At 39.8% G+C, this 18576-nt stretch overlaps 1 protein-coding gene across 1 annotated transcript in view; it reads right to left on the bottom strand.

Annotated features, from left to right (window-relative positions):
- The window catches only part of LOC126470549 (uncharacterized), a 70632-nt gene that overhangs the window by 34834 nt on the left and 17222 nt on the right, over window positions 1-18576 (bottom strand). The window contains exon 2 of the mRNA XM_050098486.1: window positions 7199-8735. Within this exon, the coding sequence (XP_049954443.1) occupies window positions 7199-8726 (1528 nt within the window). The 5' untranslated portion in view covers window positions 8727-8735. The remainder of the gene's footprint in view (window positions 1-7198; window positions 8736-18576) is intronic.

Raw genomic sequence — 18576 nt, 5'->3', positions numbered from 1 at the left:
AGGCCGAAATGGTTGAAACTCCTTTTAGTCGCCTCTTACGACAGGCAGGAATACCTCGGGCCTATTCTTACCCCCGACCCGCAGGGGGATGTCCTGATATTGTAATCTTAACTGTGGCCAAGAGCAATGCTACAGTTGTGTTGTACAAGCAGGATTTTGTTCAAAAGATGCACAGTTTACTATCTGACCCAGCTTATCACGAACTCAATGCTGACCTGACAAAGGGTCGAGGGGAAGAATAATAACGTCCTGAAGGAAAGTTAATTGTTGCGAGAGACAATCAAGAGTCTTAACTATCATTGTGCTCTTCATTCAAAAGTGCCATGCAGGAACTCCAAGACACAAAATTATTTCCTGTTCTGATCTCAACTTGTACATACTCAAATATATGCATTTCCCCTTCAGATTGTAGTTGGTCTCTAAGATTGTCCTCACGTTGCTCATCTTTGATCTCTGCCCCCCCCCCCCCCCCCAAAAAAAAACAAACTCATCTTTGCCTAGATATCATATCCTTCCCTTCATCTTTATTATTGAAGAGACTTAATGTGACACCTACTTTATTTTTGGAATTATCTAGCACACTTTTATATATTTTACCATCATTGTCCCCTACTTTTCTTTCTTTTACTTCAACTCCCAATTTCAATAATCTCTCCATTGATACAAAATTATGCTTTTATTGTAAGCATTTTTTCTGACTATGTTTCCAAGACATTAGGTAACAATGTCATTCATTTGCATAAATTGTATGTCCGACACTGTCAGTCACATTTGACCAGTGATTTTAAAAACTTGAGACATAATGTTGTTTATTTCCCTGCAGCTATCACCTAAATTGTGATGTTTTCTGATGGATGACTAGATCTATTCCATGGATTAATCCACCTATTTAGTTGAGAACTATAGCAACTGAAGCCAAAAGCATTAATATTCAATTTAAAAAATTCACCTTCTTACCAGGGCAAGAAAATATCCAGATCATACATAAATAGACAATGTACAAGACTCTAATCTACATACATAAAATCAGGAGGAAACTATACAAAACACTACCGTGTTCTGACGCTACATCTGGTATGTAAGGCCAAGAGTATGAAAGGGTGTTTTACAGCATTAAGCCCGACCCCCAAAAAATTGTTAAGTCCCATAAAAAATTACATTCCACAATGGAAGAAGACATTATGATGCTGAAGTGCATGACAAACTATGTGACCTATATGAACCGTTTGGAGTAAGTGACAGAAATGAAATAGCGACATCATTAGGCTGGAGGGTAACACGAAAAACTTCATGCTATCAGAGCAATGGAAATCTGGAATAACAATTCTGATATGGGATTTCCTGGTACACAACACAGATGTGTATTGTTGGCTACCATCTCTCCATGTTACACCATGTAGATGCAAAACATTAGCCCATAGTATTTGCAGCATCTCCTTCAACCATCATGGTAATACGTGGTGCCAGCTTCACCACAAGCTAGTAGCACTGCAGTTAGCACTGCAATCGCGAGCACAGATGCTCTTCTGCCAATCATTGTGGAAACATTCTTCCTTTGTAGCTATGAAGAATGCCGCACAGTCACTCCAGGCCATAGCACTGACTGCCATCATCAATCCTTGAATTGGAGCATCCATTGTCCCAGGGCTGTTTTACACTGAATTGCATCCAAGTATCCACTCCACACCTCATTCAAGTTCTCCATACCTGCTGCCAAAGCCTTCAATCCAAGTTATGTCGGAGCTGTTGCCCCGTGTCTTGTTCCGATTTCTCCACAGTGTACCCGAAGTCACTGGGTGGCACTTTCATAAACAAAGAAACATCATCAAAGCTGATCAAGATGATGTTTCATACAAGTTTTAGTTTCTTCAGCATCTCAAATGTCCTGAGTACTTTATATATGTGTCAGTCTTCCCACATGGTACACCGAATTCCTTGAAATTTAAGCGCCTATTCACCAATGCCCAAGCACACCGGATCTATGACAGAATGGAAAGAACTTTTGTTTGTGAGCAAATTCATACAACATGGAGGTACTTGGCAAGAACGGATGAGGAACTTCTGAACATTTTCTACGAACTAAGTAGCAGAATGCATTGAGATGAGTGGAAAAAGACGGACATCATCGCTCACGGTAACATGCAAAACAAACTCTAGCGCTACACTGAGCGACAGAAGAAAACGTTTACAAGATGCGGAAGCAGACTAACAAGGTGATTCCCAACATGTCAGGCACAGTGGTCAAACTCACTCAATGACAATTGACCAAAGAGAAAGAATATGTCTTTCAAACAGGAGCGAATTTTGCTGTCATCCCCGGAGGATATCATTGCTAATACTGAAGCAACCATTCGGACCCTTTGCTATGAAAGAACAGAGGAAACGCACACCGAAACAGCCAGGATACTGCCCTGAGCAAAACCACCATCTCGCAACCCGAAGAAAGAAGAGGTACAATCTTAATGCCAACAAGAGTATATTGGTACTGCCTGCCGACAAGTGAAATGCGACTGTCATAATGAAGACTAAACATTATGAGCATAAGATCTGGGATCTATTAGATCCAACGATTTATCAAAAACTAAGCACAGATCCAACACAGTTTATTACACAGAATACAAATCAGCAAATCAAGGTGTCTTCTCTACTGGTGGACATACAGAGGAAAATGCACAACACAGAAGCCCTACCACCTTGGCTGTATGAATTACCAAAGATCCATATGAATAACGTTCCACTAAAACCGACTGTTAGTGTTCCTGGCTCACTGATGTATAAACTGCCTCTCTGCTCCAGCCCCACATGGGAAAGATTGACACATACGTAGAGGACTCAGAACATTTCTTTGAGAAGCTGAAGACACAAACTTGCATCAAATGACATTCAGGCCAGCTTTGATCTTGTTTTTTGTTTATGAAAGAGCCACTTAGTGACTCTCTGGGCACAAGACATCACTGAGCTCTTTCATCAATGTCTCACCACAAGCTATTTCACACAGAATGGAAACTTCTATGAACAGCTGAAAGGAGTTGCCATGGGTAGTCCACTTAGACCAGTGGTGTCAAACTTCTTCATGGAACATTTCGAAGCACAGGCACTGCACTTGGCACCTTGTAAATCTAAGATGTGGTACTGATACGCCAATGATACCTTCGTGTGGAGTTATGGTGAGGAACAGCTTGGTGACTCCCTAATACACTTGAACAGCCTCCTTGCCAACATGAAATTTACCATGGAAGTAGGAAATGGCAAAAAACTACCATTTCTAGAAATGTTGGTCACGAGGGATGGTGAAAACATGGGGGACAGTGCGTGTCAAAAACTGACACACACAGACCCATACCTGCACAAACTATCAACCACCACCCAAGCCAGAAAAGAGGCACGATTAATATGCTCGTAATGCAAGCAAGACAAATACATGAGCCGCAGCAACTCAGATGCAAAATGCATCACCTCAAAAGTGTTTGAGCAGCAATGGGTACTCCACAAGTTATATTAGAAGTATAAAAGAGTCAAACACTCAGCAAAGTGACACATTAGGAAAAGAAATGTTGGATACGGCCTTTCTGCCGTACATTCCCAGAGTGACAGACCGAACTGGCTGTCTATTGCGCAAACATGGCATAAACACAATTTACGAACTGACAAAGAAGATTAAAAGTGTCTCAGATTGGTAAAGGATAAAAGGGGCCCGCTTACAATGTCTGGAATGTACTGCATACCATGGACATGCCGGAAAGTTTACATTGGAATGACTCAACGATCAATCAACACCACAATCACAGAGCATCAGTAACATTGCAGGTTGGGACAGGTGCAGAAATCAACCGTGGCAGAGTACACGCTGTGAGAGGCTGACCACATAGCGAAATTCATCGAAACAGAAGTTCTGACTGTAGGGAAGAGCTATCACACCCACTTGTTCAGAGAAGCTATAGAAATAAACTTTCGTAAACAAAGAAACACCATCAAAGCTGGGCAGGATGTCGTTTGATGCAAGTTTGTGCCTTCAGTTTCTCAAAGAAATGTCCTGAGTCCTCTATGTATGTGTCAATCTTTCCCATGTGCGGCTGGAGCAGAGAGGTAGTTTATGCATCGGTGAGCGAGGAGCACTAACAATCGGTTTTAGTGGAACGTTATTCATATGGATCTTTGGTAATCCATACAGCCGAGGTAGTAGGGCTTCTGTGTTGCGCATGTTCCTCTGTATGTCCATTGGCAGAGAAGACACCTTCATTCACTGATTTGTATTCCGTGTGATACACTGTGTTGGATCTGTGCTTAGTTTTTGGTAAATCGTTTTGTGTAATAGGTCCCAGATCTTCTACTCATAATGTTTGGTCTTCATTACAACAGTCTCATTTCACTATCAACAGGCAGTACCAATATACTCTTGTCGAGATTAAGATTATTAATAGCTTGTACCACCTCTTCTCCAGGTTGCAAGATGGTGGATTTGCTCACTGCAGTATCCTTGGCTGTTTCGGTATTTCCTCTGCTCTTTCATTGGGAAGGGACTGAATAGCTGCTTCGTATTAGCAATAATGTCCTCCATACGTATAGCTTCAAAAAGAAAGAAGAAATCCTCAAGGTAAACGGATCCTGGCTTCCTGTGCTGCAGCAAATGACCGTTGCGGGTAGCAAGAGGAGACCTGCACCAGAAATGAGTGCAGAGAAGCCCTTGGATGTTGATGCACCAGGTACATATAGTCTGGCCCCAAGCTCGCCTCCAGTCTACCACTAGCAATGCCAGCCACTCATGCTAGAAAAACATCAGAAAAATCATCAGATGAACATTGGCCGAAGAACCCGACACAGAAGCCACCATCAGTTTGTAAATTTAGGTAGTCAGAACGGGATTCAAACTGCCATCCTCCCTAATACGAGTCTCGTGTCTTACCACAGGACTACATCACTTGGTCTGTATTTCAAGAAAACCAAAGTGACACTTCAGAATGAAATCTGTAAATGAAACATACTATTTCACAATTATTTTATTTTTGTTTGACAGAGTAACTGTTATACAGGAACAATTATGTCACTAAATTAAATAAACAGTAATAAAACACTTATTGAAATCAAACACTCAAGTTGTCTGTTATTTGGTATGCTCTTTATGCATTTCCCAGTGTATATGCTATTCTAATAACTAATGGGAATAAGGACGAGGAAATTCATATAAAACTGTGAATGTTTCAACAGGTAACACACCGTCTACCCACCCACAATTTTTGATGCCCAAAGCTGGTGACTCTCCACGATATAAACTAACAAAGGACAGGGTGGAGCTGCACAGGCCAAGACCATATTGGAGTTGGTACAGGAAAATATACTATACATAATCAACACTAATGCCACTGCCAGACAGACAGAACTACCACCATTATGTACTGACAGCACAAAGATGAAGGAGTGAGACAAACTATCCCTGTGCTCTTTTACCAGAGAAAAAGCAGACTGACCAATATAGGCAAAGTGGCAACTCAAGGGATCTGATAGACTTCTACATTTTGTAGACTCAGATTGTCCTTTGCATACCTTGAAAGAGTTCTTACCTTGGGAGAAAGTCTGATCACACATTGAACACCATATTTCTTCAAAATGACCAAGCTTGTATGAAATGCTCCCTGCAGAGGGTAGAAAAGAGTTTGACTTAGGAGACTCCTCCTTCACTTTCCTCACCCTCCCAACTGACACTACTACCGACCTGTTGTAATGTTTGAAAGTACAGAATTATATGTAGTACAACTAAATTGCGAACAGTGCAGTCTTATAAAGCATGCCCAGGTATTAGCTCCTACTACTCTGATACACTGACAGTGAGTAATTGCTGCGTTACTTTTCATATTGGCTAAACGTTGCATACCTGTACAGAGGAAAGGTGGTTAAAATATGATTAATATCTGCAGGTGAGGACGTTAGATCCTGAGAATCTAAGAATTTCAGGTTGTTTGTTTCTCTTGTACAACCAGTCAACGGATACCTCAAGAGTGGTCAAAAATATAGATGTAGTAGTAGTTTCTTGCGAACATGCTCTCCTTGTCATCACGTGCATGTCATGGGCCGAATGCCATCCTGTCACTATGGCATCACAGTGAACCAGCTTGCATGCACATTTCTGTGAAGATAGCTGATCTTACACGTAGAAAACAACTCCTTCTGAAGCTTAAAAAAACATTAAAATAAAACTGTTCCTAATCAGCAACAAAGATGAATGACTGACTTCAGTGAAGCACGAAGTATATGCACTAAGTCCTGCTTTGCTAATGTCTAAAATTTGTATTGCTTGTGGCCATTTTTTGAAGTTTCACTCAACTTGTAGGTAATCAATGACATGGAATGCTGACGACAGGGAGAACAACTGTATACTGCGTGAATGACATATCAAAAGAAACTGCCACTAGCTGCCAAGTGATGGGGTATCAGCATCAAAGCCTCATCAAAAAGGCCAAATAGCTGGTGTATTGAAAGCCTTCTGTGCCCTTTTTGGTATCTGGTGAGCATTGTTTTAGTTTAATTGCATAGACAAACCCTAAACTGAGATTGTATATCCAGACCCAAAAAGCAGATACATTCCACCTGCTTCCCATGACCTGTGACACATTTCAAGACATTGAGACACCTTAAGCCTTTGGCCTTCAAATTCTTTAGGTATAGGAACTGCATAATATTAACTGTTAAGATAGCTACTGTGATATTTTTTTTTACTACCAGAAGAGTGTTGTTCAAAACTAGAAGATAACACCTTTAGCAGAATACTATAGTATTGTTGTCGATATTAGTCTTTTATAGTAACATAAACATGACAGGTAATGCCAGCATAAGTTTGATAGAGATATGGTATATTACGTACTTTTCAAGAACCACATTACAAAAATGGAAATTGAGCACAACAGGCCTACTACGCAACACAGTCTAACAAACACTACTCTTCAGGAGACTGAAGATAAATAACATGTAGTTCCCCTGTATTTGGCTTTATCAAATATACCTCTTCTGTGTTGTCTACTCATAATTAAAATTGCTTGAAAGATTAACTACAACTAAATAAACCAACACTAAAAAAGCAATCTCATATTTTATTAAATCAAATTACTTAATAAGCAGTTAAAAGTATACAGTTCTCATGCAGTTATGGTAATTTTTACTGGTTCAAGTTATCACTGCCCAAATAAGATAACATAAAATCACAAACCTGGCACTCCATAGATGCGCAATGTCCTTACATCAGTCAGTTGCCGCAACTCTGTGATGTCTGGTGAGAGACGAGGGCAATGAGACATGTTCAAACAGCGCAAGCTGTGGCATTTTGTGACAAAAAACAAGTCACCAATTGTTTGTATGCAAGAGAGATCTAGTTTCTTTAGGTTTGGCATCTTCTGTAGTATGCCACACAAGAGATTACTGCTGAGAGAACAGTTTCGAAGATTGAGGTTTCTCAGTTTCCTCAACTCTGCCAGAACAGAAAATGATGTAGCTGGGACTTGGCACAAGCCAGACAGATTCAAGTCAACTAACTCTGGGCAGTGCTCAAGAAAAGATACAGATGATATACACACACAACCACCCAGATTGAGTGTTTCTAGCATTGGCAGTCGCTTCAAAATATGATCCATATGTTCCTCACGCACTGTTGTATTCATCATCGACAGATGTCGCAGACCTGAGGGTAGCAGAGCAAGGTCAAAATAGAAATACTTCTCGTCGGGTGACCATTTGCTCAGTTCAAAATGTTGCAGATTGAAGCAATGGCGAACAAATGATGTAAATGTTATTTTAGGGCAAGACTGAATAACAAGTACGTCAAGCCCAGGTGCAGCTTTACACACATACTCCAGCGCCTCTGAATTTATGCTGGTGTTGCAGATGCGCAGCGACTGCAAATTCAAACTATGGTGCTTAGCCCAGAACTGTATTTTTTTCAAGAAGGGGCAATGCTCAAGTGTGATATCTCTCAAATTTTGACATTGCTCATGGATTAAGAATTCCTTCATTTTTGAATGAACAACAGACAAAACACGTAACTCGTCTCTGCGACCAACCATTTTCCAAGACACACAAGTACATCCAGAGATTCTTAGCTGCTTGAGTTCTGGACATGATCTCAATGACAGAATAACCTCACTACCAGCACAGCTGTCATACTTAGCATCTGCTGCACTCTCACTACTAATTCGCAAAGAGCGAAGAGATGGAACAGCGCCTATGGAAAATGTGTGAGCCAATGCTTTCAAGCTGGACTCTGTACGCTTGATCATGTCTCGGTTCAATGGACCAGGAGGTATTGTCACTGAAAGCCTAAGTAAATTCTGAGTCTGAACTGCAAGACAATTCTCTAGCCCTTCATCAAGAAGGCGAACATCAACTGACAAAGTTTTTGTCATAAGGGTACCAACTATGGAATGTATTGTCTTGTCTGTCAAGTTTGGAAGCTCAACAGATGCCCCAGCCACATTCAATGACATCCTGAAACGATCTCCTTTAACAAGATTAAGATAAATTAATGCAGGCCAGACCCCTGCAACTAATAAAATGTCATCCTTTTTCTCAATTTCCTCAACATCGTATCTCTTCCCTTTCCACAGTCTTGTGTCCTGGAGCAATTCTGCCCAGCGCCTGCATACATTTGCAGCTCGAGCCAGCTCATAAACTGACAAGTGGGAAAATATTTTCTCCAGTATTTCATTAGGTAAATGATGCACTGTCTTCTGAGTTGAGAACATTTCTAACACCTGTAATCAAGAAGAAAAAGTTATTTTAGAACCCATGCCAAAACATTAAGGTAATACTGAATGTTACAAATACAAAAGGCAGAACATTGTGTATGTTCTGTACTGCAGAACATATACAATATTGTGCTTTTCATCTATAATTATGAAGTTCTACAAAATAGTGATGGAAGAATCAGTTATTATAAATACATTGTAAATACAATACTTTAGTTGCAACAACACTAAAATTGGAATTGCAAAACTTTATTATTCCAGTGCAGCATCTCAGTATACAGCTAATCCATAATAGCTTCTTTTTTCTTGACTGTCAAATAATTGCATATTTTTTTCAGTAAGTTCTTTCATTGCTAGGTCATATTAGGCACTAAAAACTGCATTTAAATAAATACAAGATTTTACAAAAAAGATCTTTTGTCACTAATGTGATTCTGTACAGAAACAGGAACAAACAAACAAACAAGAAGAAGAAGAAGAAGAAGAAGAGTGAAAAGTAGTAGTTTAACTCTCAATTTCACAGAAAATATTTTATACCATTCCTGACAAATAACAATGACATACATTTACTGACCAACTATGAGTGAACCAGCAAGACAAAACACAGGCTTCAATATCAATAACCTTTTTCCATCTCATCAGGGTTGCCGCAAGCTTCCCCAAGTGAAATTCCTTGGTTTCCAGAAAAGTTTTAGCATTTTTCCTTGACAAATTTTGAGATCTCAAGGGTAAGAAAAGACATAAGTTGGCAAAAAAAAAAAAAAAAAAAAATGAACGGACTTCTGTATTTCTAAACAAGTGAGAAAATCTTAAATACTAACATCAACATCTTTTTTAATTGACTGTTTTTGGATGGACAAAGCAAGCCAAACGGTATATATGTTTCATTAAGACAACTGTTGTTATTTTATTTAAATAAAGCACAACACATTTTGTTGTCACAAGACAGATTTAAAATACCTTCACTGCTTTCAGAAACAGCCACAGAAAAAAGTAGGCCTCTTGAAAGAAATGTATAAGGTGTGGAAGAATTGTGTAAACCAACACTATAGGTGACTGCCAATAAAATTTTGGTTCTATGTCCATTACTATCAGTTATTACCCACTGTGTTATGTCTATTATTCTACAGGTACTGTGTGATTTTTCTTTCAAGAAATACGTGAGTACATAGCATACAAACTGCCAGCGACTGCCATAATTTTCTTCCTCTTATCATCCATACTTACTAACATATAAACTACTTTCGAAGTGCCAAAATGTGCTAGAATAAATAAAATGTCTATAAAATGCCACACTGTTCAATGTACTTGTGGTAAGACAGTCGCAATTCCTGACACCCAATGCCCATGGTCTCTGGCCTGTCAAGGAGCACCACAATTCTGGGTCCATGGATAAACCATAAAAATCCACCAATTACGCCACACACAGACAGACCCGGCCTGCGGGCAGATTGGCGAGACCAGGTCGCACAGGCAGGGCCCGCACATTAGTGGGAAACTATGGGCTTCAGATCAGCAAGCCCGATCCATTAGAGATACCGGCACAAATGGTCTGCGGTTTTGGCCAGTCATGGAAGTCCACTCGTGTGGCCAGCTATTCACATGTCACAGACACCATATTGATGAAATGAGACCACAGTGATCACCCATGTAACAGATAACTTGTGCAAATACTCAGAATCAATTAGCATAGGTAGCAACTCACTGTGAAGATGATAACTGAGCCACATAGAGGCACACAGAAAAGACAATCACACTCTCACAACTAAATTTTTGGCCATAGCCTTTGTCAGAAAACAAGCGCGCAAACACACTCACAGAATCACTCAGACACAATTCATGGATACATGACCGTTGCGTCTGGCTGCTGTGTCAACTACCTCAGATAGTAAGAACCAAACAAACCATCCCTCACACCTCCCTGCCTGTCATCAGCAGCTGCTAGGATAGTAGCAAGTAGCAGTGGCAGCACTGACTGCAAGTTGAGGGGAGGGGTAGTAAGGGGAAAAGCAGTAAGAATGAGTGAGTAGGGAAGTGGCACACTTACTCAACTGCGCCTAGCCAGCAACGAAGCACGACACCTCAGTAAACAAACAATTTCACTCTAATGAGACAAAAATGAGATTTTTCCAGTTTTTCTTTCAAATTTCCCTGATACATTTGAAATTCTCTGATTTCCAGAACTTGTGGCAACCCTGCTTGTCCACACAGTTCATTCACTGCAAAGTACTACAGAATTGGGCTGCACCAATTTTATCCATTTCCCGAGAAGTAGAGATTTAATTTATTCCACATAAACTAACGAGGAACTGAATTAAAAATGGTTGTGGCGTTCACAGTTAGTAGGATTAAAACAAGACAGTAGTCCACTACAATTTCCCACACAAAGAACGAGCAGTCACATATTTCACTACTTATCTATATTTGACGATGAACTACAGTTTCAAACATTTAAATTTATTCCTGAAATTCAACTTAAACACAATAGATACAAATGTACCACCTAAGTTTGGTTCAGTCCAAGGAGTGTGCTCAGACAACCTAAGCAGTGCAGCAACCACTTATGGTAAGTTGGAAATCCAAGTTAGAGTCTCAGTCTGGCACAAATTTTAATTTGTCACTTTAGGTAGAATATCTACCATGGACCTAGCCGTTGGTGGGGGGCTTGGGTGCCTCAGCGATACAGATAGCCATACCGTAGGTGCAACCACAATGGAGGGGTATCTGTTGAGAGGCCAGACGAACGCGTGGTTCCTGAAGAGGGGCACCAGCCTTTTCAGTAGTTGCAGGGCAACAGTCTGGATGATTGACTGATCTGGCCTTGTAACACTAACCAAAATGGCTTTGGCACGCTGGTACTGCGAGCAGCTGAAAGCAAGGGGAATGCCGTAATTTTTCCCGAGGGCATGCAGCCTTTACTGTACGGTTAAATGATGGTGTCCTCTTGGGTAAAATAGTCGCCCATTCGGATCTCCGGGCGGGGACTACTCAGGACGACGACGTTATCAGGAGAAAGAAAACTGGCATTCTACGGATCGGAGCGTGGAATGTCAGTTCCCTTAACCAGGCAAGTAGGTTAGAAAATTTAAAAAGGGAAATGGATAGGTTAAAGTTAGATATAGTGGGAATAAGTGAAGTTCAGTGGCAGGAGGAACAAGACTTCTGGTCAGGTGAATACAGGGTTTCAAATAGGGTTAATGCAGGTTTAGGTTTAGTACTGAATAGGAAAATAGGAATGTGGGTAAGCTACTACAAACAGTATAGTGAATGCATTATTGTGGCCAAGATAGATACGAAGCCCAAGCCTACCACAGTAGTACAAGTTTATGTGCCAACTAGCTCTGCAGATGACGAAGAGATTGATGAAATGTATGATGAGATAAAAGGAATTATTCAGATAGTGAAGGGAGACAAAAATTTAATAGTCATGGGTGACTGGAACTCGATAGTAGGAAAAGGAAGAGAAGGAAACTTAATAGGTGAATATGGAATGGGAGTACGGAATGAAAGAGGAAGCCACCTGGTAGAATTTTGCACAAAGCATAACTTAAACATAGCCAACACTTGGTTCAAGAATCATAAAAGAAGGTTGTATACATGGAAGAACCATGGAGATTCTAAAAGGTATCAGATAGATTGTATAATGGTAAGACAGAGATTTAGGATCCGGGTTTTAAATTGTAAGACATTTCCAGGGGCAGATGTGGACTGACGACAATCTATTGGTTATGAACTGTAGATTGAAACTGAAGAAACTGCAAAAAGGTGGGAATTTGAGGAGATGGGACCTGGATAAACTGAAAGAACCAGAGGTTGTTGAGAGATTCAGGGAGAGCATTAGGGAACGATTAACAAGAATGGGGAGAAAGAAATACAGTAGAGGACGAATGGGTAGCTTTGAGAAATGAAATAGTGAAGGTAGCAAAGGATCCAGTAGGTAAAAAGATGAAGGCTAATAGAAATCCTTAGGTAACAGAAGAGATATTGAATTTAATTGATGAAAGGAGAAAATATAAAAATGCAGTACATGAAGCAGGCATAAAGGAATACAAATGTCTGAAAAATGAGATCGACAGGAAGTGCAAAATGGCTAAGCAGGGATGGCTAGAGGACAAATGTAAGGATGTGGAGGTGCATATCACTAGGTATAAGAAAGATATTGCCTACAGGAAAATTAAAGAGACCTTTGGGGAAAAAGAGAACCACTTGCATGAATATCAAGAGCTCAGATAGAAAGCCAGTTCTAAGCAAAGAAGGGAAGGCACAAGGAGTATATAGAGGGTCTATACAAGGGCGATATTCTTGAGGACAATATTATAGAAATGGAAGAGAATGTAGATGAAGATGAAATAGGAGATATGATACTGTGTGAAGAGTTTGACAAAGAACTGAAATACCCAAGTCCAAACAAGTCCCTGGGAGTAGACAACATTCCATTAGAACTATTGATAGCCTTGGGAGAGTCAGGCCTAACGAAACTCTACCATCTAGTGAGCAAGATGTACGAGACTGGCGAAATACCCTCAGATTTCAAGAAGAATATAATAATTCCAATCCCAATGAAAGCAGGTGTTGACAGATGTGAAAATTACTGAACTATCAGTTTAATAAGCCACGGCTGCAAAATACTAACATGAATTCTTTACAGATGAATGGAAAAACTGATCTTTTAACAATGTTGACTGGAATACTCTCAAATTCTGAAGGTGGCAGGGGTAAAATACAGAGAGCGAAAGGCTATTTACAATTTGTACAGAAACCAGATGGCAGTTATAAGAGTCGAGGGGCATGAAAGGGAAGCAGTGGTTGGGAAGGGAGTGAGACAGGGTTGTAGCCTCTCCCTGATGTTATTTAATTTGTATATTGAGCAAGCAGTAAAGGAAACAAAAGAAAAATTCGCAGTAGGAATTAAAATCCATGCAGAAGAAATAAAAACTTTGAGGTTCGCCGATGATATTGTAATTTTGTCAGTGACAGCAAAGGACCTGGAAGAGCAGCTTGACAGAATGGACAGTGTCCTGAAAGGAGGATATAAGATGAACATCAACAGAAGCAAAATGAGGATAATGGAATGTAGTCGAATTAAATCAGGTGATGATGCAGGAATTAGATTAGGAAATGAGACGCTTAAAAGTAGTAAATGAGTTTTGCTATTTGGGGAGCAAAATAACTGATGATGGTCGAAGTAGAGAGGATATAAAATATAGACTGGCAATGGCAAGGAAAGCGTTTCTGAAGAAGAGAATTTTGTTAACATCGAGTATAGATTTATTTAGGCGTCAGGAAGTAGTTTCTGAAAGTATTTGTACGGAGTGTAGCCATGTATGGTAGTGAAACGTGGACGATAAATAGTTTAGACAAGAAGAGAACAGAAGCTTTTGAAATGTGGTGCTACAGAAGAATGCTGAAGATTGGATGGGTAGATCACATAACTAATGAGGAGGTCTTGAATAGAATTGGGGAGAAGAGAAGTTTGTGGCACAACTTGACTAGAAGAAGGGATCGGTTGGTAGGACATGTTCTGAGGCATCAAGGGATCACCAATTTAGTATTGGAGGGCAGTGTGGAGGGTAAAAATCTTAGACCAAGAGATGAATACACTAAACAGATTCAGAAGGATGTAGGTTGCAGTAGGTACGGGGAGATGAAGAACCTTGCACAGGATAGAGTAGCATGGAGAGCTGCATCAAACCAGTCTCTGGACTGAAGACAACAACAACATCTATACTTACTACAGTCAAGTTGAATTTCAGGAAAAAATTGCAATATTTTATTGATGTTGGAACTAGACAGAAAGAAGACTGTTGCTGAACACTTCCCAATAACATTGTTGTTATAGATGGACTGTGAATTCCAACTGGAGGACGACAGGGTAGGAATGCATTCCTGCATTTTGAAAAGCAATACCTTGACATCTGTATTTGTAAGTTAAGAAATGATAGAAAACCTAAATGTGTGGGGCTGGATGGTGATTCAAACACTACCCTTCCCAAATAATATGTCTTAACCACTGTACCACCTGGTTTGGCTTAGCTGAAATTCCAACCACCTCTATCAATGATTGCATGGTGGATCTTGGCTGACGGTAGCTTGGGTAAAATGGTGTTCAGTCTTTCCACTGAAGTACTCGTGTTTGTAGACACTTCTGTCTCAGTACAATTGCTATGAGCAGCTTAATGTATATACTTTAAATCCTCCTGTGATGTCCCATATGCCTAATTATGTAAAACTGGTGGGACTGAGCTCAGGGATCAATTGCAGCAGCTTTTTCTTGCTCTTGGATTATTCAAGTGAGTCTTACCCTCAAAACCTAAAAGGTTGAAAGTGTTTCTGTGGTAGTTTGAGACTTTTGCTGTTGCTGTACCACATGCTTACCTGAAATACTGCATGACGTATGAACTATAAAAGGAATTGCTTAAAGGTATGCGACAACAGGGACAAATGATGTGTGGTACATCATTTGCAAATAATATGATTCCACTGATGGCCCTGTCCCCTGTAGGATACTTCTCGAAGATGCTAAAATTCCTTAACAAAGTGGCCTCAAAACATTTCGAGCAGAAAATGCAAGGAATTTCAATCACTCTGTATGTTTCACTACAGTATGTGGATCACGTACACAGTGAGGTTCCTCAGTGTTGGGTTCGCCTAACCCACTGCGTATCTCATTTTTCCACCTCAACAGGTTTTATTAATAGATAATACTTTGTGCTGTAATGCAAAAATAGATCCACATGTCCTCACAGCTTAAAGCCTTTTTCTATTTCTGCCCTAGAATACACAGTAAATGTTACTGCGTTAAACAAACCTCTGAAAAACAATAAAACATGAGCAACTTTTCTAATATCCTTTCTATGAGGAAAGTGTCAAATGAATCGCAGTTATTAGACAACAATGCTATAAATACATATGAATATCCTTATCTCCATTACTGACACCATTATCAAGTCTACTGCTTACAAATTGGTGATGGCTGCGTCCAAGATAATACCGATTTCTATTCCATTACTACTACTTCTAGTACCACCACCACTGTTTCTGCCATTTTCGCATATTGTATTATTTCACTGTTCATTAATTTGTAGTTTGTTTCTTGGTCTTTAGTTTTATCGGTAGATTACCTGGGCTCTGGAAGTCACCACAATCACAAACTCTGGACATTCTGATCAATAGCTTTCAACAACATAGATGCATAGCATTCTCAAATATACTCTTTTTTTTCTATGACAACGCATTTAGAGCCCAGTGTAGTCAATAGTGGCATCCTAACAATTCAATCAGCTTAACATAGGTAGCCAAGGGAAAACCTCTCCACTCACCAAGAGCTCTTAAATGGATCGATTTGCTTCTGTCTATTGCCTTATGGGATTCTCCTGGTATGATTTCCCCCAATCAACATCATCTCTTTAGTTTCTTTACATCCTGTTTTTTGACACTCATATGGTTTCTCAGTTTTATTACAACAACTGATCAATGTCCTTTAAACTATCTATGTAAGTTTTCTTTACTGAAAGAATGTTGTTTCAACTTTGCAGATGGGAGTGATTTTATCAATGATTTTTGGAGTCTTAACCTCCACAGGACGTCCAGAACGTTCAGCATCACTTGGGCCCAAATGGCCACTCCGAAAATTTTGAAACCACTTATAAACTGTTCTAATCGAAGATGCAGAGTCACCATAATGTTTATCAAGCTTCTCTTTAGTCTCCTCAGGCCTTCTGCCTTTCATACAGTAATGTTTAATCACCACGTGAAATTCTTTTTCATCCATTTTTTTATATTCACTTGACTTCCTTGATTCACGCAAATGCCAAACACAAAGAAATAGGACAATATGGTTGAAACTTGGTGTGCATTCTTCCCGAAGATGCTACTAACTAAACATGACCTCGATACGTGCCGGTGGTGCCATTTCTTGGACTTCGCGCGGACTTTCCAAACGCCCTCGTAGATGTCTATAATTGCAAAAGTGCTGGTGCAGGATTTTGTGGCTGAAATGGCCTCTCGATTATGACCAATAAATGTTCAATAGGATTCATGTTGCATGATCTGGGCGGTAAATTATTCACTCAAATTGTCTACAACGTTCTTCAAACCATTTGGGAACAATTGTAGCCCAGTGAAATGGTGCACTGTCATCCTCAGAAATTCTATCTTTGTTTGGAACATGAAGTCCATGAATAGTTCAATGTGACCTCCAAGTAGCCAAACATAACCATTTCCACTCAATGATTGGTTCAGTTGGACCAAAGAACTCAGTCACTTCCATATAAACACAGCCCACACCATTATGGAGCCACCACCAGCTTGCACAGTGCCTTGTTACCTTCATGAAGTCTGCGCCATACTTGAGCCCTACCATCAGCTCTTACCAACATAAAATGGGATTCATCTGAGCAGGCCACCGCTTTTCAGTCATCTAGGATCCAACCGATATGGTTACGAGCCCAGGTCAGGCGCTGCAGACAATGTCATGCCGCATTGGTTGTCTGCTGCCATACCCCATTAACGTCAAATTCGCCATTCGTTGTACATTTCACATTTTATTTCTGTCGTTATTTCAAGTAGTGTTGCTTGTCTGTTACCAATGACAACTATGCAAACACTACTGTTCTCTGTCATTACTTGAAGGCCATCAGCCAATGCATTGTCCATGGTCAGATGTAATATCTGATATTTGGTATTCTCAGCACACTCTTGACACTGTGGATCTTGGAATACTAAATTCCTTAACAATTTCCAAAATGGAATGTCCCATGCATGTAACTCCAACTACCATTACCCATTCAGAGTCTCTTAATTCCCGTTCTGTACCCATAAACATGTTGGAAACCTTTCTACATGTATCACCTGAGTATAAATGACAGCTGCAGCGGTGCACTCCCCTTTTTACCTTGTGTATGTAAAACTACCATCATCTGTGTATGCGCATATCGCTATCCCATGACTTTTGTCACCTCAGTGTTTATAGCTTTTCAGCGATGGATGACTGTGAAGTCGAACATCCAGAGTATACAACAGATCCCTCTACAATCCTTAAAAAACACGAAGCTTCGCCATTTAATGTCACCAATAGAAGAACACCAAGAAGTGCCCTAAATACATTTGATGCAAGTCTCACCACTTAGCATTAGAACTGCAGACAGCGTCAGGACTGTGTTCCAGTGGAAAATGTGTCTGAAGATCATGGCATGTTGAATGCAAACTGTAACAATTCAATGAAAAAACTTCAAGAGAAATTTAGCAGAAGTCATGCCAATAGCTTTAACACCAAATTACAGATGTTAAGAAAAATTCCGAATCTTTTTTAACACCAGTGAATACATGGTAAAGAAATAATGGTTTTACTAAATGAAGATGGTATTTTGTCAAAAGGAACATATAAACTGGTAAACAAAATTAGTAAGCACATGGAAAAATATGTCCGGGCTTTTTACTATTTCAATGGTGTAAGGTGAATTTCTGGTAACAAATGAGATTGTCTGTCTGCCTCTTCAGAAAATAACAAAAGATAGATAAGCAAAGGACACATTTTGCATAATCTGAAGATGTGTACTTACTTTCACAGAAAAATATCCTTCTGATAAAATTGATTTTACATAGTTTTGTGAACTTCCCCCAAAACAATGTGTTACTGTAAACAGTAGTGGAGTGCACAATGTATGTTTAATCATTTATCAAAATTGTAAAACTGATAATGCAAACTGCACATGTAAGAGAACCATACACTGAACTTTTACAGAAACTTCTTTGCAATCCAGGAGAGCATCATTTTTGTGCCATTACAAGCGAGATCACAGGACCACTGTAGAATGGAATTTTTTTGCCACTAGTCATGGCAAAAATG

The sequence above is a fragment of the Schistocerca serialis genome, chromosome 3, assembly GCF_023864345.2.
Source record: "Schistocerca serialis cubense isolate TAMUIC-IGC-003099 chromosome 3, iqSchSeri2.2, whole genome shotgun sequence".
Classification (NCBI taxonomy): Eukaryota; Metazoa; Arthropoda; class Insecta; order Orthoptera; family Acrididae; genus Schistocerca; species Schistocerca serialis.
The sequence above is the reverse complement of the archived record's forward strand: the minus strand, read 5'-3'. Positions and strand labels throughout refer to the sequence as shown.